This window comes from Orycteropus afer, unplaced genomic scaffold (assembly GCF_000298275.1).
Source record: "Orycteropus afer afer isolate SDZICR_OR568_19922 unplaced genomic scaffold, OryAfe1.0 scaffold00028, whole genome shotgun sequence".
Classification (NCBI taxonomy): domain Eukaryota; kingdom Metazoa; phylum Chordata; class Mammalia; order Tubulidentata; family Orycteropodidae; genus Orycteropus; species Orycteropus afer.
This window is the reverse complement of record NW_006921615.1, coordinates 5,056,974-5,082,687: the sequence shown is the minus strand read 5'-3', so window position 1 is coordinate 5,082,687 and position 25,714 is coordinate 5,056,974. Positions and strand designations below refer to the sequence as shown.

The window sequence follows — 25,714 nt, the reverse complement described above, 5'->3', positions numbered from 1 at the left end:
GAAGACAAAACAAGTCTATAAGACCCAAAATGTTGTTGTTGTTGTTAAGTACCGTCGAGTCATTTCCGACTCATAGTGACCCCACGCACAGCAGAACGAAACACTGCCCGATCCCGCGCCAGCCCCACAATCCCTGCTATACTTGATCCCATCATCGCAGCCACCGTATCAATCCATCTTTAAATCATAGTGTACTAAATAAATAGTAGTTTTATGATTTTTTTTTTCATCTCCCTATGTTTATAAGAAAGGAGCTCTGGTGCCACAGTGGTTAATGCTCAGCTGCTAGCCAAAAAGGTTGGCAGTTCAAACCCACCAGCCATTCATGGGAGAAAGGTGTGGTAGTGTGCTTCCATAAATATTTATAGCCTTAGAAACCCTATGGGAAAGTTCTATTCAGTCCTAGGGTAGCTATGAGTTGGAATCAACTCCATGGCAATGGGTTTGTTTTTTTATGGTGATAAAGAGCCCTGGTGGTGCAATGGTTAAGTGTTTGGCTGCTAATTGAAAAGTTGGCACTTTGACCCTCCTACCAGCTCCGTGGAGAAAGAGTTGGTGATCTGCTCTCATAAAGATTAAACAGATTTTGGTCCCATAAAGATCAAACAGCCTAGAAAAACTTATGCGGGCAATTCTACTCTGTCACATGGGTTATGAGTCGGAAGCACCTACAATAAGATACACACATTTATAACCAAGAATAAAAAGTATTTTCAAAGTTCTGACAAAAATTGTAAAAATGTAAAGGTCATGGAACAATCATAATTTTCCCCATTTACTTACATCTTTATTTTCCCAGTCTGTACTACCATCTCTGTATTTAAGATTAACCTTTACTTACAAAATAATGCAGCTGTTTATACACTGTTTAAAAAAAAAAAAAGAAATACTTTTTGAAAAGGCTACAATAATAAACTTTCAAAATTTATGGATAAATTTTTAACTCAGTTTTAAATTGTTCAGGGGCTATAAAGATGGGAAAGAATCGAGAATCTGAAAAAGAATCAAGAATGTAAAAAAGTCTAGAATCTAAATGTGTTAAGCTCTGCAGGGACTCTATGGTGAGGACAAACTGCACAGTCAGCTGATGACCACTTATCCCTTCTGACCAGAGACTGAGTACTCAGTCTGTCTGGTCATTAAAGGCAGCTTTGCCTTTCCAGAACCCAAGTAATGATGGAATAAGGAATATCACGTTAAAAAAAAAAGCGTATTTCATCGAAATGCTTGCTATGAAAATCCTATGTAAAAATATTTCCTATGTAATCTAAGAAATGTTAACAAAATGATTACTTTGTACAACTCATTTTTACTTTTTAAAAGAAATAGCCACATAAATCAGTTTCTATAGGACAAACATTAACCATAACTCATTTACTAATCAGCCTTCTTAATGTTTGACATTACTGTGAATATTTACTTCCTGCTAAGAAAAGCCAAGTATGACATGAAACCTTCAACTCTTCTAAAACTCTTCTAAGAACTGCAATACATTCCTAGGCTAAGGAAAAACATACTTTCTGATGTTTTTAATATGTTTCACAATAAACTGGCAGAAGACACTTAGGTATCTACAGTCATCTATAAGTTCTGAAGCAGCTACAATGAAAGTAGTTTCTTCTATAATCAAAGGAAGTGTGTATTCTAATTTAAAATTATGTGAGAACTGAAAAAATAAGAAAATGTCTCTTCTAAGCTATTAAGCAAGAGAGCACAGAAAAAATAAATTAGGTCCACAATTTCCTATTTTAAGTTTATTAGGATGAACTAAATAAAATATTTGGTTAAGTTTATTCAACTAGAAGTTTGGTGTATAAAATAATTAAAACAATTACTATTTATTGTATAAACTTTGTTTAGCTTATAAGTGAAATATTTCAGGTTATTTTATCTTTACTAAAAAATGTAATAAACTAATATGACCCTTCAAAATTTCTATCTTCAGAAGTTACATTTACCCAACACAGCTGAACAAACGGAATGTTTCCTTAGCATGTGAATTCAGAGCCTGTTTATAAACCATCTTAGAAAAATAGGCCCTTTACTTTATAATCACTCCTTTTAGGTACCATATATAACATTCCTCAGTATGACTACTGTGGTAGTTTAGGTTGCATGTCATCTTGGCTGGCCTGGGTTTTATGTGGCTGGACAGCTAGATTTGTTATTTCCCATGATGAGACTGGTAATCAATTCTATGGTGGAATCTACTGTAAGCAGCTGAGTAGCTAGCTGCCTTAGGGATGTGATCTGCTTCTAGTATATAAGCAGCAGCTTGGAGGAAGGTCTCTAGCTTTTGGCATATCTGGATTCTGCGCTTGGAAAAATCTTCATATCTCAATGGCCTGCCATGTTGTCTGTTGATCTTAGGATTGTTTCTGGACTCGAACTAGTGGCTGGCCATGTTGCTTGATAATTCTGGGGCTGTGCCATTACTTGTTGACCTTGGGTTTGTCAGCCTCAGCACCCAGCAGCTATCTAAAAAACGCCTCCAGCTTCAGTGGGCTGGGAGCAAGAGGCAGAGCTGAAGCCCGAAGTCTAGGGGCCTTTACCCAGACCCTTGAGCTAGCACTTTACGCTCAGACTTCTAACCTCCGAACTCTAAGAAAATAAATCCCCATTTATGTTAAAGCCATCTATTTGTGGTACGTCTGTTATAGAAGTACTAGAGAATCGAAATTAAGTCTAATATCAAATCATCAAATTGTACCAATACTGGGGAGGATATTTAAAAGAACACGCAATGAGCTCTTTAGACAACAACGAAAAAAATATTCCAAAAATATTTTCAGAGACAGCATCAAGTTGAAGTAGAGTTTCCCAAGGTGATTACTTCAAGGAGGACACTCATTTTGATGTATTAAATTTTAGTAAAATAGTTTCTAAAGCAACCATTCATTTCCAGTCATTCTTCCCACATTGTGGCTTAGTCGAGCTCAACATACATGACTGAGATGTTGAAATGGAATTGACTGATTGTGAGAAATACTGGATGTAGCAGACATTTGCTTCAGCCTGCCACTCTTTGGGTAAGAACATCCCCAGTGTCCTTTGGGGGATCTATTACTCCTGTTCTTCAGACCATGCATACTTCAGCTGTGGCTTCAGAACGTAGGAAAGGAGGCTGTTGTCCAAACCAGGCCAATGAATATAATTATTCCACCCTCAGCTACAGTGGCTAGTCCATGAGATGGTTATGTGATCTAAGTCTGACAGGGAGACAAAATGCTGGTACTTCTTTAAGAAGCAGCTCTCTTTACATTTGGGGTTGTTGAGCAAATGGGTAGTAAAGGAGGCCATCTTGCTTTAGGGAGAACTAACACAAAGGGAGGCAGAGCCGAGAGATGGGGAAGAGAGTTTTGACAACGTCTTCAGAGCCTCTACATATAGCCCTAAGTAAATAAATTCCTTTTTTGCTTAAGCTAGTTCAAGATGGGTTTTTGTCATCTGCAATAAAAACAGTCCTGCATAATATATTGGTTTATTTAATTTTGATAAATAATCAATCATTGCTTTTGTGTTAAATCAACAAAATTAGTTAAGTACAAACTGTTATGAAATATTCTCTGTGTATTCCATCAAATAACACATTAATGGCAATGGGAAAATCATCTCCAACCAGTGGCTTTAAGTCAGTTATGATTTCAAGTCCACTTCATAAGTGCTGCTGTATTTGAAAATTGAGAGTCTTAGTTTAAAATCAATGAAGAGCATTCCCTAACTCAAACTAACCTAAAATAAGACAAATAGTTGATGCAAATTGCCAGGATATCCCAAGGTAAAGATAGTTTTAGTTTTACTGTCAGTGAAAGCTGTGTTTTAATAAGTCAAAAGCCAAACTTCCTCCCAAACATGCCCTTTGGGTTTCTGGGATACTAAGTAAGGGAGTGAGAAAGAACAAATTTTTCTTTTTCTTGGTCTTAGAATATTGCCCTCTTTCCTGGATAGAATTTGATTAAAAATTCAAGGGTTTTAAAAGATATTTAATACACTAATTTATGTACAGAAATCATATTAATTTATACATTAGAGGCAGACAGCACATAGAAAGAGGCATCTTATCTGCTCAGTCACCATTTGCAGATGCACAAGTGCTCATACAGCCCAGCCTACAGTTTCCATTCTGAAGGGCCAGAAGACTCATTCAGTCTGATCAAAAGCTCAGATCACAGCAAAGAAATCAAGCCTTACGAATTATTTCCCTGTAGCACAACTAATGGAAAAATTCAGTGAAAAGCCAGTCTGCTGATTCCTCTATATAGATCTACTCTAAAAGCACTACAGGTCAGTAGTACAAGAAAAAAGAAAAGGAAAAGGAAAAAAAAAAAAAGATTGCAAAGAAGCAAAATTGCAGCTAGACAACACTGTTTTGCAATGGTAAGCTTCCAAGTCAGTAAGTAAATTACAACTGCTTTTGATTTCCAAAGGGTAGCCTGTGGTTTAACACAGCTCTAAACAGAAACCAGATCACACAAACCCTGCCATCTGAGATGTGGTTCTCCAGTTGAAAATGGATTTTTTAATAACTCTTAGAAACAAGATCATGTGTGTCTAGGGGAGGGGAGTTTTGTAAAACCCATCACTCTTTCCTTTCCCTCTTAAAATAAGTTCAATTAAAGTAGAGGGCAATTCTATTTAAAGAATAAGATCAGCTATATTAGCATAGTGCCTAAAGCACTTGACTGCTCACCAGAAGGCTGGCGGTTCAAACCCACCAGCCACTCCTTGGAAGGAAGGTTGGGCAATCGTACTTCCATAGCGATACTGCCTCGGAAACCCAAGGAGGGGTCGCTATGAGTCGGGGCCGACTCAACGGCAAACAACAACAACAACAACATATGAAACAGCAAAAAGCTGAAAACAGGCTTTCAACTTATGTCAATGGACCTCTAAACACATACTTTTAGATCTGTGCCAGACGATTTTGTGGATTTCTCATTGTGTTTAAAATCTTGACATAAATCTCCCTATGTTACTTAGATAGATATTGTAAAGCAAGAATATTAAGGAAAATACTATTACGTACCTTCAAAGTTTTATTACTAGCTCAATTCTGTAATTTAATTGACATTAGATGTACTAACAGATCTTTTGGTTGCCCCCTAACCTAAAGGGAAGAGAATGCAAGATACAGGTAAATGAGCATGAGGATCTTCTTTCTGAGTGAATCTTGACCCAAACAAATTAAAACCCATAAGCCATAGGCTTCTTGTTATTGTTATGTTGTTATGTTGTTGTTATGGTAAAACCAACAGCATAGTGCCTAAAGCACTTGACTGCTAACCAGAAGGCTGGTGGTTCAAACCTACCAGCCACTCCTCGGAAGGAAGATGGGGCAATCTACTCCTGTAGTGATACTGCCTCGGAAACCCAAAGAGGGGTCGCTGTGAGTCTGGTCCGACTCGACGGGACATAACAACAACAAGAAGCCTATGGCTTATGGGTTGGCACTTCAGAGTTAGATTTGGGGACAAGGCCTGGTATTAACAGCAAATCGTAAACTATAAATTAAGATTTTACAGTTTGTCAAAACAAACAAGTAAACGTGGCATTCATTAATCATATTAATTCAAACAAATCTAATGTGTTCTTAATTATGCCAGCCTATTTCATTCACAATTAGTACGAAGAGTTATCCTAAATATTTTAAAGTACTGTGTAAGGTAAAAGAACTTTTTCTAAATACACATACCTTCCCCATTTATAACTTTGGCCTCTGTTTTGCTTTTCCGAGTTGCAACATACAAGATCATCAAGTCTCTTTCTCCCTGGAAAGACTTCCTGTAGTAGGGCTTTTTGAATTCAGAAGAAACTTTGAAACCAATACATAAAGGCTGACTTCTCATACCACTGTCTTCAACATCATGCAGGTTTTACAAAAAAGAAAAAGCCCACAAGCACACACTAACTATTTACTCACAACACTGCCTAACCTTTCACCCTCCTTGAGGCTGTGCACTATACTTACCACTTTCTCTTTGGACCGCAGGACTCCCAGCTTCCCAAACCGTACATGGAAAGGTGAGCACTGATAGGTGCCATCCTGCTGGCGGACCACAATCACATCAATGCAGCCGGACAGAGTGGCCTGGTTAATGCCCTTGTACAGTTCCTTCACAGTGACTATCACTTGCCCAGCCAGCTGTCCCACATAATTCATGGTTTGAGACTACAACAGACAAAGAAAAGAAAATGAGGTATTAACAACTGAACTCATGGATCTAATAACAACAACAGAGAAACAACAAGCAGTGATTAAAAATGTATCATTCATTTGTGTACCGGATTTCATAGTTATTAACTTTGCTAATTTTGAACCCATTAGTCTATATTACCACTGTTTTTATACATTTTAATTCATGGACAATCCCAGATTGTCTTTTTTCTGTACTTTGAAAGCCTGTCCCACTGGGTCCTTTAATTTCCTCCAAAGTTTAAAACCGGCACAGAACCATCAAAGAACCCAGATCACTACTACTCCCTCCTGCCAAAGACCTGAACCTGTCTACTTTGTTTACTCTGGCCAAAGGAGCCAAAGCAGTAAAAATGAAGACCATTCCCAGCAGAAACTTGAAATTCATCTCCCAATAGTAACAATGTAATCAATGAGAGCTGAGTTCTCTACAGAACTATCAATAGGATATTATGGCTCAGATGCATGTGAGCCAGCCTGGGAATGCCATTGATGCTTTAACACAACTCACTGGCACATATATTCATGTTCCACAAAGTTCAAAGCCCAGGAAAGGGTTGCAACTGTGTTGCCCAACTTCGATTCACTATTCAAATCAGGATCACCAGGGATCAGAAAAGGATCCTTCAGAAAGGATCAAAGGAGAGGAGGAGCACATTCAACCAGGGTTGTGGGGACCATGGCTTCTGAGAAAATGCTTCCCTGACCCCCTAACCCTTTGTGGCTGTAGCTAGTGCTAGCTTTACCTGTTGATAGGATGAGGGACCCACCATGTAGTATTGCTTTGAGGGCCAGCGGCGAAGTTTCCTTGCCACCCTCCCACTCCATGCAACTTTTCCATTAACCAAAACTTTGGTTCCACTGGGTGTTCAATATTCCATTGGATGGTTGCCTGTGTACTCATTTGTGAAGGAAGAAAGCTAACACTAACAGAAATACACTGTCAAATATGTGGCTAAAGCCATACTTACTTTTCTCCTGCTCTCACCCTCTCCTGAACTCCTAGCTACCACTAATCAATCTGTTCTATATCCTTAATTTTGTTATTTCAAGAAAGTGATATAAATCAAACAATACAGTATGTAACTTTTGGGACTGTCTTTTTTAATTTAGTATAATTCTACGGCAATTCATTCAAGTTGTATCCACAGTTCATTTCTTATGGTCTCTGGGTGGCAAAAATAGTTTGTGTTACACTACTAACTGGAATGTTGGAGTTTCGAGCCTACCCAGAGGCACTGTGGAAGAAACGCCTGGTGGTCTGCTTCCATAAAGGTTACTGTTGTGTGCCATCAGGCCAATTCCAACTCATAACAAATGAATTGGAGTAGAACTGACCCACAGGGCTTCCTACGCTGAAATCTTTATGGGAGAAGATTGCCAGGTCTTGTCACCTGTGGAGCACCTAGTGGATATGAACCACCGACCTCTGGTTAGTAGGTGAGTACTCCATGAAAACACTATAGAGTAGTTCTACTATTGAGTAAAACACATGGGGTTGCCATCAGTTGGAACTGACTTGACAGCAAGAGGTTTGGTTCTTTTGGAGTATGCCATGGGATGGATGTACCATTCACCTGTTAAGGGACAGCTAGGTTGCTTCCAGTTTTTGGCTATCACAAATAAAGCTTCTATATAAACATTCAAGTATAGGGTTTTCGGTGAAAGCAAGTTTTCACTTCATTGGGATAAATGCTCAGGAGTGAGATTGTTAGGTTGAATTAGAGTTGTAGGTTTAGCTTTTTTAGACACTGCCAAACTGTTTTCCAGAGAGCTGTACCCCTAAGGCACTTGACTACTAACCAGAAGGCTGGCGTTTCAAATCCACCAGCCACTCCTCGGAAGGAAGATGGGGCAATCTACTTCCGTAGTGATACTGCCTCAGAAACCCAAGGAAGGGTTGCTATGAGTCGGGTCAGATTCCATGGCAAATAACAACAACACACAAGGAAAACCAGTTAAAACAACTGTAATTTAAATTTATGCACCAGCCACTAATGCCAAAGATGAAGAAACTGAAGATTTTTCACCATCTTCTGCAGTCTGAAAATTAATCAAAAATGCAATCAAGATGTACTGATAATTACCAGTAATTAGAATGTGAAGGTCAGAAACAAAAATGAGGGAAGAGTACTTGGAAAATATGGCCTTGGTGATGCAAACAATGCTAGAGATCACATGACAGAATTTTGCCAAGATCAATGATTTATTCATTGCAAATACTTTTCCTCAGCAATATAAATGGCAACTATACATGTGGACCTCACCAGATGGAATACACAGATATCAAACAGACTCCCGTGGAAAGAGACGTTGGAGAAGTTCAGTATCAGAAGAATGCCAGGTGCCAACTGTGGAACAGACCATGAATTACTCATATGCAAGCTGAAGCTGAAGAAAATTAAAACAAGTCCATGACAGCATGACCTTAAGTATGTATCTCAGCTGACCATTTCAATAGTACATTTTACTAACTGGACTCTAATGACCAAGACCAGTCAAGTTGTGGGATGGCATTAAGGACATCATATGTAAAAGCAAAAGGTCATTAAAAAGAAAGGAAAGACCAAAAAGGATGTCAGAAAAGACCCTAAAACTTGCTCTTGAATGGAGAGTAGCTAAAGTGAATGGAAGAAATGATGTAAAAGAAATGAACAGAAAATTTCAAAGGGTGGCCCTAGAAGACAAAGTATTACAATGAAACGTTCAATGACCTGGAGTTAGAAAACCAAAAGGAAAGAACACGCTTGGCATTTCTCAAGCTGAAAAAACTGAACAAAAAGAAGCCTCAAGTTGCAATACTGAAGGATTCGATATGCAAAATACTGAATGACACAGGAAACATCAAAAGAAGATGGAAGGATTATAGTCACTGTTACCAGAAAACACTTGGTTGGTGCTCAACCATTTCAGAAGGGAGCATATGATTAAGAACGAATGGTCATAAAGGAAGAACTTTAAGCTGTGTTGAAGGAACTGGCGAAAAACAAGGCTCTAGAAATTGACAGAATACCAAATATTTTTTTATTTTTGAGATGTTTCAATAAATGGAAACAAAGCTGGAAGTGCTCACTCATCTAGGCCAATAAACTTGGAAGACAGCTAGCTACCTGACCAACTAAACTAGAAGATCCGTATTTGTGTCCATTCCAAAGAAAGATGACCCAAAAGAATGTGGAAATTATAATACAGTATCATTAATATAACACACACAAGTAATATTTTGTTGTTGTTGTTTGCCGTGGAGTCAGACCCAACTCATAGTGACCCCTCCCTTCCCTGGGTTTCCGAGGTGGTATCACTATGGAAGTAGATTGCCCAACCTTCCTTCTGAGGAGTGGCTGGTGGGTTTGAACCGCTAGCCTTCTGGTTAGTAGTCAAATGCCTTAGGCACTGTGCCACAAAACTGACTGCCTTCCGTAATGCCAGGCTCCACCCTCAGTCCTCATAAATAAAGATAACAACAGAGATAAAGATAAATAATGTCTTAATTTATATAAGACCTGTGATAATGCTATTTTGCTGACTTTTAAGGAGACTAGGAAAAGGGGGAAAAACGTGGTTGTGCTAGCCAAGGATGGCTTTGGGAAGAAGGAAATATTTGTTCCAGGAGTTAAGAAAGGAAGTTCAGGGTGGGCGATCACAGGCAGAGAAACAGCCTATGCAAAGGCACCAAGATGTGAACGGTTTGCTGAGTCTGAGAAGCAAAGGTGAGATCAAAGGCATTGGACACAAGCATGATTCTGAGGGACATCTGGGTTTAGGAACTACTTCCAGACTCTATCCTGTGGGCAACAGAGAGAAGCAATCAGTGGTTCTAGTTGGGGAAATGACATGATCTAAACAGGAGGCTAAAAGCAGAGAGTGAGTTTCTTCTGAAATGAAACCGTAACAAATTCAAGCCAGAGACCATACAGCTGTAAGGTGGAAGAGAGATACAAAGGGGACTGAGACTCAGGAAGGCTTGGTGATTGACTGAAGGTGACGTTAAGGGAAAGGAAGTAGACCATGGCAGTTTCCAGACAGAGCTAAGATTAAGGCTGGCACACAGCTGGGATTTAGTAATTATTGTTGAATGAATGAGTGAAAAAATGACCCAATTTAGATATGGCAATAAAAGGAGAATTGGCAGGAAATTTCCTATCAAGGTTGAACTTAAAGAACTTTACTTACTACACTGGTTCAAAATTTTGCATGCATGAATATCATGCTTGTCTTTTTTTTAAAAAAAAGGTATATGAACTGATTATGAAGATGAGTGAGGACAGGGAAGCCCAGCAAGAGCCTCACTGATAAAATTTCCACGCCTCTTCTTCCTACTTCAAAAATCAATTTGTAATAAAATTGACTAAAGACGGCTTAAAGCCTTGGGCGGCTGTCTCCCGTCTGTCTTCAGAGAAGATATATGGAGTTCTGGAAATCTTTCTCAGATAGCATCTGGTACTTAAAGCACTCCTTCCTGAGATAATCAGATGAGGTATCCTTTGGTGAATTTGGGGTTCTAGCCAATTCCCTGTAGAAAATGAGCTCTGCCCTTCTAAAAAGAAGCAACCCATCACCTCACTGCTGAAATGGGAGTCAAAAACTTTTTTTTTAATGTCTAATCAACTTCTTTTCCTGAGAAGTGGAGAGAACTAGGAAGGACTATACTTTAGGTCAGTATGTCTCAAAGACTGGTCCTCTCACTATCTGCAACAAAATAAAGTTTTGGTATTAAGAATACAGGCTGCTGGGCCCCAACCCAGACCTTATTTAAGAAAATGAGAGGTGGAGTCTGAAGAATTTGTTGCCCATGATTCCGATGGACATCCAGGTTTAGGAACTACTTCTAGACTCTATTGGAAGAAACTTCTCCTCCCAAACTTGCTGAGAAGGCCAAGTTGTTATTGGCTGAGGTATGTCTATTACTTTGATGTCTGCTACAAACTTGACAGCCCTTAAATTTTAGACATTTTAATGAACAAATGGCTGACCTGATCAATCTATAAGAGTTGAACTCTAAAACTGGCAGTGGTTCTGTCAAAGTTTCACTTACAAAAATTTTGCTCTGGGAAGACTGCTTTTCCTAGGGGTCCTTTTCCTGAGTACAACTCAATACCATTCAACATTAACCTTTTAAAGACACATAAAGATGGAAAATTCAATATTGCTTTTTAGGAGTTTGAACAGAGACATAATGCAATGGTTAGATTAGAAGGTAACAATAGGGCTCCTTGGCTCATAATGATTTTGTCTCTCAGGGGGGCTGGCTCTAAATCAGGGGTGATTCCCCAGTACCCACATGTATGATACCTAGCCCCTGGCATCAGCTAGACATTCTTGCAATGTGTACAAAGAGCCAGAGACCAGAGACTGCTGATGCCGAGTTCCCCACATAATGGGGATACAGGAAGTTCACCAAAGTTCTCAGCTTTGACTACTGAGACCCCAGAGCAACCCTAGCTCTCACTCTGCAGTAGTTCTCAACAGCTCTCCAAAACTGTGACCAGCATTGAGTTTGTCTGCTTGAGTAGTTCAGTCAGTTTCTGATGTTTGCAACAAAGAGCTTAAAGCAATACAGACTAGATGACACTGGTACTGACTTGATAAAGCCATTAGGATAACTATTTACTGGGAGCTCTGGTAGCATAGTGGCTAAGGCACTTGACTGCTAACCAGAAAGCTGGCGGTTCAAACTCACCAGCCACTCCTCGGAAGGAAGATGGGGCTATCTACTTCCGTAGTGATACTGCCTTGGAAACCCAAGGAGGGGTCGCTATGCGTCGGGTCCGACTCGACGGCACATAACAACAACAATTTACTGGATCAATGAATGCATGAATCCAAGATCTAATGAATAAATCAGTAAGGGGAGGGAGGAATATGGACAATGTTTTTTTAAAAAACAGGAGTTTAAAAAAAAAACTGACTGGGAGGTCCAACCTAATATTCCAAAAGGAACACTCAGATAATTCTGAAACCAATGCTTTTCTCTGGATGCTCGTAAAGACTTCTCAGATAAAACTTGCACAAATTTAGTTAATGTGAGTGACAATTAAGAATGACACCTCATGATGGGTAAATAAATACATCCCTGTGAGAACAAGGTACATCAGTGCAGGCTGTTCTGAAGAACTCTGAGTAGACCAGCAGTGACTCGTGGTCTGTCTGTCACAGGAAGTCAGTGGGGGAAGTCTCCGACACAGAGGAAAGGGCTGAATGTGACGATAATCAGACCATGACAAAGATCATTTTCAGAAAACAAAGTGAAAAACAACAAACCAGGTGATCAACCTTGTATAAAAAGTTTACTTACACAGAAAGACCCAACGTTGTAATTCTACAGAGCACAGCCTTTAATGAACAAACATGGTTGGTAACAATATCATCTTAATGCTCAGCAAGGTACCAGAACACTAATTTTTTTTTTTCAGCAACAGAATTTGGTACAGAGCAAGAAAAACAAAATGGTTAATTTTACATATACCTTTGTATTTTACTACACATAACAAAATTTGTGTTGCTAGAGTAGATACTAAAATGGTAAGGAGCACATGAAGAAAGTGGGCCTCATCTCCCCAACTTCTTTCCTTAACCCCCATATTACTCACATGGCCAGATGTGTTTCAGACTATTATAGCTCCATACAATTAAATTATTCTTTTTCCCTCATGTCTTTCTTTTCAATATTTATCCTCTCATTTCCCAAACTGCAGAATAATGCCTTGTAACCATGCTTTCTGATAATCTAGTTCTTATCTTTTCCTGTCATGGCAAAATCATGTACCTCTTGTATACAAGGTGACAGACAGTTCTGTTACAGGGACCAGAGACTACAGAGAAACATGAGAAGTAAAAACATTAGAAAATGGAACAATAATTTTAAGATTCTGTTTTTTAATGAATTGTGAAAGATATTAAATCTATTACTTTAGTCACCCTTTGTGTAACGTTTTTACCTATCAACATATGAACACATCTAGGTAAATGTTTACATTGACATGACTCTGAAATACAATGTTACAATTTCAAATACTTGTACTTTGAATATTCAAAATCAATTTTTCTTTTAATTAAGACATACTTTACATACAATAAAATTAACTTTCTTATAGCATAAATTCTGTGAATTTTAACCAAATAATCATGTAACCACCACAATTCAGATCATTCCCTCAATAGTCTCATCCCTTAGAGAACAAATTACATACATGCCCTTTTATAGTCAACCCTTCTCCTCTTACATCATGGGGCAAGTGATGATGTGTTTCCTGTCCTTACAGTTTGCCTTTCCCAGAATGTCACACAAATGGAACCATGCAGTATACAGCCTTTTTAGTCTGGCTTCTATCATTTAGTATAATGCATTTGAGATTGATTTATAACATTTAATGCAGCAGTAATAGGTTCCTTCTTGCTGCTTAGTAGTATTCTGTTGCATAGATGTAGCCAAGTTTGTTTATCCATTCACCAGCTGAAAGACATCTGGACTGTTTTTGGTAAGTACAAAAAACAAAACAAAGCTACTATAAACATTTGCATACATTTTTTATGAGAACATAATTTTCTTTTCAGTTAGGTAAATACCTAACAATACTGATTGCTGTTGTTGTTAGGTGCCATCAAGTCAGCTCCGACTCACGGTGACCCTAAATCCAACAGAACGAAACACTGCCTGGTCCTGTGCCATCCTCACAATCCTTGCTATACCTGCGCCCACCGTTGCAGCCACTGTGTCAATCCATCTTGTTGAAGGTCTTCTCTTTTTTCGTTGACCCTCCACTTCACCAAGCAGGATATCCTTCTCCAAGGAAGGGTCCCTTCTGACAACATGACCAAAGTAGGTGAGACAAAGCCTGGCCCTTCTCACTTCCAAGGAGCATTCTGACTGCATTTCTTCCAGGAAGATTTGTTTGTTCTTCTGGTAATCCATGGTACTTTCAGTACTCTTCGACAACACCACAACTCAAAAGCATCAACTCTTCTTCTTGATAAAACGAAACCAAACCAAACCAAACTCACTGCCATCAAGTCGGCTCCAACTCACTGCGACCCTTCCTTGGGTTTCCAAGGCAGTATCACTATGAACTAGATTGCCCAACCTTCCTTCCGAGGAGTGGCTGGTGGGTTTGAACCGTCAGCCTTTTGGTTAGCAGTCAAATGCCTTAGGCAGTACACCACCAGAGTTCCTTATCCACTGTCCAGCTTTCAACATGTTTCTGAGGTGACTGAAAATACTATGGGTGGGTTAGGTGTACTCCTGTCTTCAAAGTGACATCTTTGCTCTTCAACATTTGAAAGAGGTCTTTTGCAGCAGATTTGCCCAGCCCAATACATCTGATTTCCTGACTGCTGCTTCTGGAAGTCTTGACTATGGATCCAAGTAATATGAAATCTTTGACAACATCAACGTTTTCTCCATTTATCATGATGCTGCTAAGATGTGTTTTTACAAGGTTGATTTCGTAGCTATTGTTTTTAAGGTATCTTCAGTGTACTCAGAGCACCTTGCTAGTGAAAAGAAATCCCTCATTAAATTATTTTACCAAGTGATGATTTAACTGCCTTTAAGTTTAGATTTTTAAGAATGGACTTGACAGCACCTGTCAAGTTTTACATGGGATTTACTTAAAACAGAGATTTACCTATACTGGTAAAAATTCAATCACTTCATTTACTTGTGGCCATCACTATTAATCTCTGACATATCTTTGACAAACCACATACAACTTAAGCTATAAATGAGAGATATGTTTTTCATTATTCTTTCTGGTATTAGCCATGGGGAGCTGATGGGGCAAAAAGAGAGCACTAATATTGGTTCCTTCCAAATGCTATTTTTATATACCATCTCACTTAATCCTTACAGTTAGGTGAGATGAATATTATATGAAATGTACTAGTAAGAAAACTACAGCTGGGAGAAAATAAGCAACTCATCCAGAACCAAGCCGGGGCAGACAAGCCCAGGTGTGTTTATCTCAAAGGCCTGTATGCTCCTTCCACTGTGTCTTGAGACCTCAAGCTCCTAAGAGACTAATGCTAAATTTATGTAATTTTCAATGCTATGTGCAAGCTGTGAGGCTGGAGGCTATGCCATCAGTATTTCAAATGCAGGATCACCCGTAGTGCGCAGGTTTCAGTGGAGCTTCCAGACGAAGACAAACTGCGAAGAAGGAGGGGGCCATCCACTGCTGAAAACACTTCTGCTGTACGAGGACCGCTATAAGTTGGCGCCAACTCACTGACACCTAACAACAACATGTGTAAGCTGGAATTTCATAAATCATTTTAGAAAGCCATGATGATTTTTCCATATGCCATCACAGATGGAAAATGTTGATAAGCCTTTTATTATAAGTAGTCTTAAAAGTATGATGACAGTATGCTCTTAAATGTTTTAAAGGGTAAACCTTCGTTAAAAAAAAAATGTGTAGTTAACAAATTTTGGTGGGAATCACTGATAATCATAAGCAATTCTAAAATGAAACTGGAAATCTATTTGGCTTACTTTCACATATGAAAGGCACAAAACTTTAGCATGTTGTTATGGAAATAATGTGCTGTACTTTCAGTGAATACTACCACTTTAGTCCAGACGTCGATAGGATATAGTATCATTTAAAACATTCCAACTCTACTGGAAGTTCTTTCTAAGTACACACTGACCTAACAGTCATGAACCGACATATGACTCTTCGGCAATAGAAATTACAATGGAGAGACCAAGAACAAATGGATATAAGGGAAGACACTGACTTACCTTCCTCTCCTCAGCCTTTCCTACCCACCAAAAAAAGAACCTCTGTTAATATTATAGTGAATTACTGTGAAATTTTAAACTTGTCTGAATCCTGTTTCTTTCCTGGGTTGAAAGTCCCTCAAACTGCATCATATGGTACACCTGGTTAAGTGCGGACAGCAAGCCAGATAGACTACAGCTGGGATTAAAAAGGCCACTGCACTTTTTCTAACGTCCTTGCTTTAAAAAGAAACCTACATTTTAGAAAATGCAGACTGCTTTATCAAAAAGAACACAATCCAAGGAATAAAATAAACTTGTATTTCAGTGCAATTCTGTAACTTTTGTCACTTGTTTGGATGGGTGGGTGGTGTGTGTTTTAAAAAATGTTTAACAGTGTCCGTGGGCATTAAAGGAGTTCTGGTGGTGCAGTGCCTAGGGCATTTGACTGCTAACCAGAAGGCTGGCAGTTCAAACCCATCATCCACTCCTCAGAAAGAAGGTTGGGCAATCTACTTCCGTAGTGATACTGCCTCAGAAACCCAAGGAGGGATAGCTATGAGTTGGATCTGACTCGATTGACCTGACAGCAATGTCTTTTTTGTGTTGGGTATTCAAGCCAATAAACATTCCCCTCAAGTGTGCTCAATTACTCTGACAAAGTGTGGTGCTTGATATGGCTCTTCTAGCCATGGTCTTTGTGACTCCCACCAGATGACTTGGTGAAACTATGTAAATATGAAATACTTTGTGCCCCACCTAGGGAACTGGATAGCTAATAATGTAAATATGGCACACAGTACCTTTGTCACACTGTGCAAAAAAGGTGTTGTTGTTGTTGTTAGGTGCCGTCGAGTGGTTTCCGACTCATAGCAACACCATGCACAGCAGAACGAAACACTGCCTGATCCCGCGCCAGCTCCATGATCCTTGCTATACTTGAACCCATTGTCACAGCCATCGTGTCAATCCATCTCGTTGAAGGCCTTCCCTTCTTTCATCGACCCTCCACCTAACCAAGCATGGCATCCTTCTCCTGAGAATGATCCCTTCTGACAACAATGACCAAAGTAGGTGACATGAAGTCCGGCCATTCTCGCTTCCCAGGAGTGTTTCAGGTGCACTTCTTCCAGGACAGATCTGTTAGTTCTTTTAGCAGTCCATGGTACTTTCAGCATTCTTCGCCAGCACCACAACTCAAAAGCATCAACTCTTCTTCAGTCTTCCTTATTCATTGTCCAGCTCTCACATGCATACAAGGCGACTGGAAATACCATGGCTTGTGTCAGGCACACCACCTTATTAGTCCTCAAGGAGACATCCTTGCTCCTCAGCACTTGAAAGAGTTCCTTTGCAGCTGACGTCCTGACTGCTGCTTCCATTGGTGTCAATTGTAGAACCAAGCAACATGAATTCTTTGACAACCTCAATCTTTTCTCCATTTATCGTGATGCTGATTATTGGTCAAGTTGTGAGGATTTTTGTTTTCTTTATGTTGAGATATAATCCATACTGCAGACTGTATTCTTCAACTTTCACCAGTAAGTGGCTCAAGTCATTCTCACTTTCAGCAAACAAAGTATCGTCAGCTTATCTCAGGTTGTTAATGATTCTTCCTCCGATACTGATGCCACGTTTTCTTCATTTACTCCACCTTCTTGGATCATTTGCTCAGCATACAGATTGAATAACTATGGGAAAAGGACACAACCCTAATGTACTTCCTTCTTGATTTTAAACCATGTAGTAGTGTCCTCTTGTTCTGTTAGAACAACAGCCTCCTGGTCAAGGTACAGGTTCCTCATGAGTACAATCAAGTGTTCGGGAATTCCCATTCTTCTCAATGTTATCCCTAATTTGTCATGATTCACACAAATGCCTTTGCATAGTCAATAAAAGACAAGTAAACATATTTCTGGTATTCTTTGCTTTCAGCCAAGACCCATCTGACAGCAGCAATGATATCCCTTGTTCCACATCCTTTTCTGAATCCAGCTTGCACCTCTGGAAGTTCTTTATCAATGTACTGCTGCAACCGTTTTTGAATTATCTTCAGTAAGATCTTACTTGCATGTGCTATTAATGACATTGTTCAATAATTTCCACATTCTGTGGGATCACCTCTCTTCGGAAAGGGTACATATATGGATCTCTTCCAGTCAGTTGGCCAGGCAGCTGTCTTCCAAATCTCTTGGCATAACTGAGTGAGTGCCTCCAGTGGGGCATCCGTTTGTTAAAATATCTCAATGGGTATTCATTCTGTCAATTCCTGGAGCCTTGTTCTTCGCCACTTCCTTAATTGCAGCTTCGACTTCCTCCTTCAGTACCATTGGTTCCAGATCATATGCCACCTCCTGAAATGGATGAAGATCGACTAGTTCTTTTTGGCACAGTGACTCTGTGTAATCCTTCCATCTTCTTTTGATGTTTCCTGCATCACTCAATATTTTGCCCAAAGAGTCTTTCAATACTGCAACTTGAGGCTTAAATTTTTTCCTCAATTCTTTCAGTTTGAGAAATGCCAAGTGTGTTCTTCCCTTTTGGTTTTCTAATTCCAGGTCTTTGCACATTTCATTATCGTAATTGGCTTTGTCTTCTTGAGCTGCTCTTTGAAATCTTCAGCTCTTTTATCTTGTCATTTCTTCCATTTGCTTTAGCTACTCTCCTCTCAAGGGCAAGTTTCAGAATCTCTTCTGTCACCCATTTTGGTCTTCTTTTCTCGTCTTTTTAGTGACCTCTTGCTTTCTTCATGGATGATGCTTTTGATGTCATCCCAAAATTCTTCTGGTTTTCGGTCACTGGTGTTCAATGCATCAAATCTATTCTTTAGATGGTCTCTAAATTCAGGAGGGATATATTCAAGATCATATTTTGGCTCTCATGGACTTGTTTTAATTGTCTTTAACTTCAAGTTGAACTTGCATATGAGCAGTTGATGGTCTGTTCCACAATCAGTTCCTGGCCTTGTTCTGGCTGAAGATATTGAGCTTTGCTTTTCCACCGCCTCTTGCCACAGATGTAGTCAATCTGATTCCTGTGTGCTCCATCTGGTGGAGTCCATCTGTACAGCCGCCATCTGTGTTGTTGAAAAAAGGTATTTGCAATGAATAAGTCATTGGTCTTGCAAAATTCTACCATGCAATTTCCAGCATTATTTCTGTCGCCAAGGCCAAATATTCCAACCACCGATGATTCTTCTCTGTTTCCAACTTTTGCATTCCAGTCACCAGTGATAATTAACACATCCTGACTGCATGTTCGGTCAATTTCAGACTGCAAAAGTTGATAAAAATCTTCAATTTCTTCATCTTTGGCTTTGGTGGCTGGTGCAGAAATCTGAGTAACAGTTGTATTAACAGGTCTTCCTTGTAGGCGTATGGGTATTATCCTATCACTAACAGCATTGTACTTCAGGACGAACCTTGAAACATCCTTTGTGATGATGAATGGCACGCCATTCCTCTTCAAACTGTCATTCCCAGCATAGTAGATCATATGGTTGTCTGATTAAAAATGGCCAAAACCAGTCCAGTTCAGCTCACTAATGTCTAGGACTATCAATCTTTATGCATTCCATTTCACTTTTGACAACCTCCAATTTTCCTAGATTCATACTTCATACATTCCATGTTCTGATTATTAATGATGTTTGCCACTGTTTCTCCACAATCTGAGTGGTGCCACATCAGCAAATGGAGGTCTTGAAAGCTTTACCTTATCCATATGAGTAAGGCTGGTTCTACTCTGATGATGCAGCTCTTTCCCAGTCCTATTTTGAGAGACTTCTAACCTAAGTGACTCATCCTCCTCCTCTGTATTGAACAGTGTTTCCGGACTATTCATAAAGTTGCACAGTAATGTATCAGACAGTGCTTCTTCTATTCATAAGGTTGTCCCTGGCCAATTCTTTAAGAAGTAGATGGCCTCCTCCTTTTTCCTACTCTGTCTCAGTCTGCAAGCCAGGCTGATACCTGTGTACCATGTGTGCCGCATTGGGTTTGAAACACCAGTGGCACAGCCTCAAGACTCACAGCAACACATCACCCCAGTAGGACAAAATGACAGACAAGTTTGTCTCCCTTAGCTGTTGGAAGCCTCTCTAACCTCCCCTTACCTGGATCCCTGTGGCTGACTCCTCACTCTGCCCCGGTCCCCCTTGTCTTTTCTGTCCTTCCTCCACTTTCCCACCTTGCTGCTTTGAGGCATGGCCTGGGTTACTTCTCCTCACCTGAATCCCTGCAGCTGACTCCTCACTCTGTCCTGGTCTCCCTGGCCTTTTTCCTCTCCTTTCTCCCGCTTTCCTGCCTTGCTACTTATGGGCATGGCCTGGGTTCCCTCTCCTCACCTGGATACCGGCGGCTGACCTTAATGTGGGGATTGGTCAGTTTTGCCATTCCGCTAGGCTTTAAATGAGCCATCCCAGAGGTGCAGGGTGGTGGTGGGGGAGAATCTCACTATCATCAAGAGAAAAAAGGCAGGAGTGGAGGATGTCATTTGGACCCGAGATTCCTGCACTGAGACAGCAGAGAGATGGTGGCAGCAGAACCAACAGAACCAAGTATAAGATATAGTCCTTCAAACACCCCAAAAAGGCTCCTGGGCTCCATCTTAGAAAGAAAATGTCCAGTCATTCCTGCCCACTCCAATATTGAGGGCCATATTCCTAAGTTAATGTACAGAAGCATCTCATCGAAAAATATCTCCTCCTGCCCAACCACCACCAGCCCCTCGGGGCACTGTTATCGCCTCTGGCTACTTGCAACCAGGCACCTCAGCGTCTGGACCCCTCTGCCTGTGAAGCCTCCCTTTGGTTGTTCACATTATGGTCTATAAACCCAAGGGAAAAGGAAGGAGACTGTGGACTTGAAATCTGACCAGCAGTCCACAGCTGGATGCAGTGCTGCTTTTCCATAATCTCCCCCAGATAAACTCTGATGTCTCTGAGAGTGACTCCGGGTCAGTGTTTTGGTCTCTCTGCACAAAGTTTTCTGGAAGCTTTTGCTTCCAACACCAAGAGACCAGCATGAAACAGAGTAGCGGGCTTGATGGTCCATGGAACAAGAAACCTGAGTGCCTTCGGCCAGAAGGCTTGCTGACCGAGAAGGGTGCACCTGTTGGTAGAGCTAAAAACAGCTTTACAACACTTGCCCAAGTAGGGCAGAGGCCTGGCCAAGAGGACAAGGGACAAAGAGAGGTAGGTGTGCCTGCAAGCATGGCGAAGGAGAGGCTGTCCTGATTGAAGAAATGTATCTCCTGAGCATTCCTGAACCTGAATTGTGACCTGTTACTTCCCTAATAAACTCTATAGTCGTAAATATTGTCTATGAGTTCTCTGTGGCCATTGCAATGAAGTATAGAACCAGCAGAAAAGTAGTGAGTGCTGTGGGAGGGACAGTTGAGGTCAGTATTGGTAAAAAGGTTGGAGGGTGGCAGCATATCTGACCTCTGCCTTACAGGAATCCTCCAGCTTTTGGCTGTTGATGTTGTGGATTCTCCTTCCCACTGGTGAAGTTAGAGGAAGTCAGGAGACGCTGCCCTCACACCCTTTTTGCACAAAGTTTCATATGTATACTGACCGTGAAACTGGACCACTTTCCACTCCACTTATTTTTCTAGGAGGCTGAGCTCCCTCAATCACAAAAGGTTAGGAGTGACATTATTTTTTTTTCCAGTATAATAAAAAATGACAACTAATCCAAGTATACAAAATGATGGTGATTCACCACAGGAAAGACTATTCATTAATGAAGAGTAATAAACCAAGTTACATAGCATTTGGGTTCACACTGCATGAAGCTTTACCTCCCAAGTCTGAATAATCATACTTATGAATACACTTAAAAATACAATTTCATAGAGGTATGCCTAAAATAAACACTGTGGTGTCAGGAAATGGAGGTCTCAGTATGAATTCATATCTTGTTTTTAATATATATACAGATGAACAGATGCAGATAAATACAGATGTGTTTATGTATGGGTCAGAATACATACATTTCCTAGCTCTGTTTGCTAAGAGGATCTAGAATCAAAGATACTCCAGTAGCAATAAGCATATGTACACCCAGATCTTGGTTTCCAAATACCATTCTCCAAAATAGAAGGAACCAGGGCTGAGGCAGGAAAAACATAAGATGATCCTGGAGCATCCTGCAGTGCCAGAAAGTAGGGAAACTCTCAGAAGTTTACAAATAGGCGAAAGCTTGATCAGAAACAGGGTATGCATACTTGCAAAGTATCTTCCCCAAGATATATTATTAATTACAGGAGGAAAAATAGTAACTTTATAGTGGAGAAACCTGGCAGGCACCGCTTGAACCAAGTAATTAAGGTAAGCATCACTAGTAATAAGATACACTGACATCAGGAATTCCTGATTCTATTTAATGAGAAGGGACTATCATTTCTGTGATATTCTTCCCCAAAACATATAACCTCAATCTAATTATGAGAAAACATAAGACAAACCCAAAGTGAGGAAAATTCTACAAAATAATTAAGTACTCCTCAAAAGTGTCAAGGTAATGAAAGGCAGGACTGAGAACTCTCATGGGTTGGGTCCTAAAACAGAAAAGGACATTAGTGGAAAAATCTGAATAAAGCCTGTAGTTCAGTTATGAAAACAAAAGAATTCCTGAGGTCTATGAAACCCAACCTAACTCAAGTCAATTCCAACTCATAGTGAGCCTATAGGAACACAGGAGAATTGCTCTATAGGGTTTCCAAAGCTTTACAGGAGCAGACTGCCATATCTTTTTCTTCTGCAAAATGGGTGGTAGGCTGGAACTGCCAACCTTTCAGTCAGCAGTTGAGCACTTAACCACTGTGCAACCAGAGCTCCTTGGAGTCTACTAGTCTCTTCCAATTCTGATTCAGTCTATCTGGGAAACCTGTATTTTATATGTAAAGCTCAGCAGGAAGGATCTTGAAAATCACTTCTCAACCTCAACACCGGAGAACTGTGGAAAATCCTAATACCCAGGCTGACCCCAGATTACAGGTATGAGAACTTTTGAAAGACCCCATTGTGATCCTGAAATGTGCAGCCAATGTTGAGAGCCACTATTCTAAATCAGAGATCCAATTTCATTTTAGCACAATTTCTGCTTCTAGATCAGTGTGCCCCAAGCTATGTCTGATGACTACTGGCAAGTGGATCAAACTTCCAGTGCCACTTGAGCACCTCAGTGCATGGAGAGGGAACAGATGCAAGGATGGCACCATTCTGTTCCTTTCCTGACTCATGCCCCCTGCGGGAATTACTCCACGGTTCAAACCCACTAGCCACTCCTCAGAAGGAAGATGGGGCAATCTACTTTCGTAGTGATACTGCCTCAGAAACCCAAGGAGGGGTCGCTATGAGTTGGGTCCGACTCGACGGCATATAACAACAACAACTATAATTTCAATCTCATGATGACTATCAGTCTATAATGGTTATAGTGTCATGCTGTGTTAGACTATAAAAGAAATAAAGGTAACAAATGACATTTATAACCTCAGTTTTGCTCTTGCTGGAGATAGTTTCTCTATCTGCTGTCCAAGCAAAGTTCAAATAAATTTCAGAGGATGCGATAACATTCTAGAGATTACATTGGTCTCCCTACAATCTTCCCTGGGATTCACTGCTCATAGATTTCTGATGAAGGTCTTTTCCACACAGATATGGGATAAAGTTAAAATGGTACAACAAAGGTATACAAGGATTTACACGTGATTCACCAGAGTAACAACAATACTCTAATAAAATGAAATAGGCATACTGTTATTATCTCTACCCTTTGAAAATATTTTCCCTATAATGTTGTAAGTAAAACAAAGTCAGATGGCTTAGAAAATCACTTTATGTTATGGAATAACCATCAAGGAAGAGATAAACATAAAAAGAATAGTTTTTTCTAGAACATAAAACAAAAATAGTAAAAATAATAAATGAAAATTATGTTTCTACTTTCAATTACATAAAAAGTAATGTAAACATACACAAGTGATCTACTCTAGTATTTGTAATTGTTTCTTCAGTAGAAATGGATTGGTTTTGAATATTTAATACCTAAGACATATATGTAAAACACAAATTATGAACTTCTGGTAAGATGGAAGAATAGGCAGACAAGCGACACAGACCCTCTTCAACAAAGAAAAGAAAAATCAATTGACAGAGATACAGAAGATAATCCTGGAGCCCTGAGCTTTGAACAGAATATAGAAGTTAATTAGGCACCAACTAGCATGAAAACAGTGAGTACAGAGACGGTTATTGCTGTGGACTGTCAGCCACTCTGACTGGACCAATAGTCTGAATACTTCCAAGTGGTGTTGGGACCTGAGAATTAACTTACAGATCACCCCTGGTCACCAAGGGCTACAGAGACAACTGCGCTGGTGGCCTATGACTAGGAAGCAAAACAGCAAGGAGGGAGAGACAACCTGAGCTGTGGACTTTCTGCAGTCCAGAGGGTGCAGTCATTTTGATTGTTTACACGCAGCAGCCATTTTGGATATTTAAAGAGACCAAGGGCACAGCCATTTTGAATGTTCACAAGCGGTGGCCATATTGGACATTTAAAGTGACCGAGGGTACAGCCATTTTGAACATTTACAAGCAGTAGCTGTTCTGGATATTTAAAGCGACCGAGGGTGCAGCCATTTGGAATCTTTACAAGTGGCAATCATTTTGGATTTCAAAGTGATAGCATTCTCATTTGGATTCCAGGGACCTAAGAATAGGCTATGCTTGCTAAGGTTGGCAGGGAAATACAAGAGGCTAACAACAGGAGACAGGTGGTGAGTGCATAAGTGCTGTCACAACTAGTGAATAGAGGAACACAGTACCTGCTTGCGTAGATAACATACAAACAAAACAAAAATCATGGGCAAGTCACTCCAACGTACAATCACCAATTAAATATAAACACAAAAACGTCACAATGCCTCGGAGACAACAGAGCATCACAGTCCACACAAAGCAGCAAGATAAAGCAGGAGAAACAAGGGACGAGGATACAGACCCAAACACATCCCTGAGGAAGATGCAGCATTGGAACACCCTAATAAGGAATTCAAAAGAATTATATTTAGGTATCTTCAATGAATTGAGAATCAGATCAAGGAAAAGACAGACAAATCCCCAGAAGAATTTTGGAAGAAAATACCAGAACAAAAGGACCAAATAAATGAAAAATTAGAAATGATACAAAATCTACACACAGAAATCCAGAACATTAATACTAAATTTTCAGAAATAGATAAGACATTGAATGGGCAAAGGACCACAACTGAATCAATGGGCAAAGGACAGAATTAGGGAGACTGAAGGCAAATACCTGAACACTTCTTTATAAAGGGATAAATCAAAAAAAGATCAAAAGAAAATGAAGAAAGCCTAAGGTTCACGTGGGATACCATCAAAAGGAATAACATACATGTCATCGGAATTCCAGAACAGGAAGAGACAAATAAAACCACAGAGAAAATTGTTGAAGATTTGTTGGAAGAGAATCTTCCTGCTATGATGAAAGATGAGAATATATCCATTCAGGAAGTCCAACGAACCCCAAACAGGACAGACCCCAAAAGAAAATCACCAAGACATATCCTCATCACACTCACCAAAACCTAAGACAAAGAAAGAATCATGAGAGCAGCACAGGAAAAACGAAAAGTTACCTACAAGAGGCAACCAATAAAACCAAGCTCAGATTTCTTGACAGAAACCATGCAGGCAAGAAGACAGGGATGGTATACAGAAAACCCTGAAAGAGAAAAATTTCCAACCAAGAATTATGTACCCAGCAAAA

The 25,714-nt window shown here is 39.9% G+C and overlaps 1 protein-coding gene across 1 annotated transcript in view; it reads right to left on the bottom strand.

The window, feature by feature from the left end:
* Positions 1 to 25,714, bottom strand: part of LPIN2 (lipin 2) — a 106,128-nt gene that overhangs the window by 66,857 nt on the left and 13,557 nt on the right. Inside the window, exon 2 of the mRNA XM_007935416.2 lies at positions 5,969 to 6,169. Coding sequence (XP_007933607.2) covers positions 5,969 to 6,169 — 201 coding nt within the window. The remainder of the gene's footprint in view (positions 1 to 5,968; positions 6,170 to 25,714) is intronic.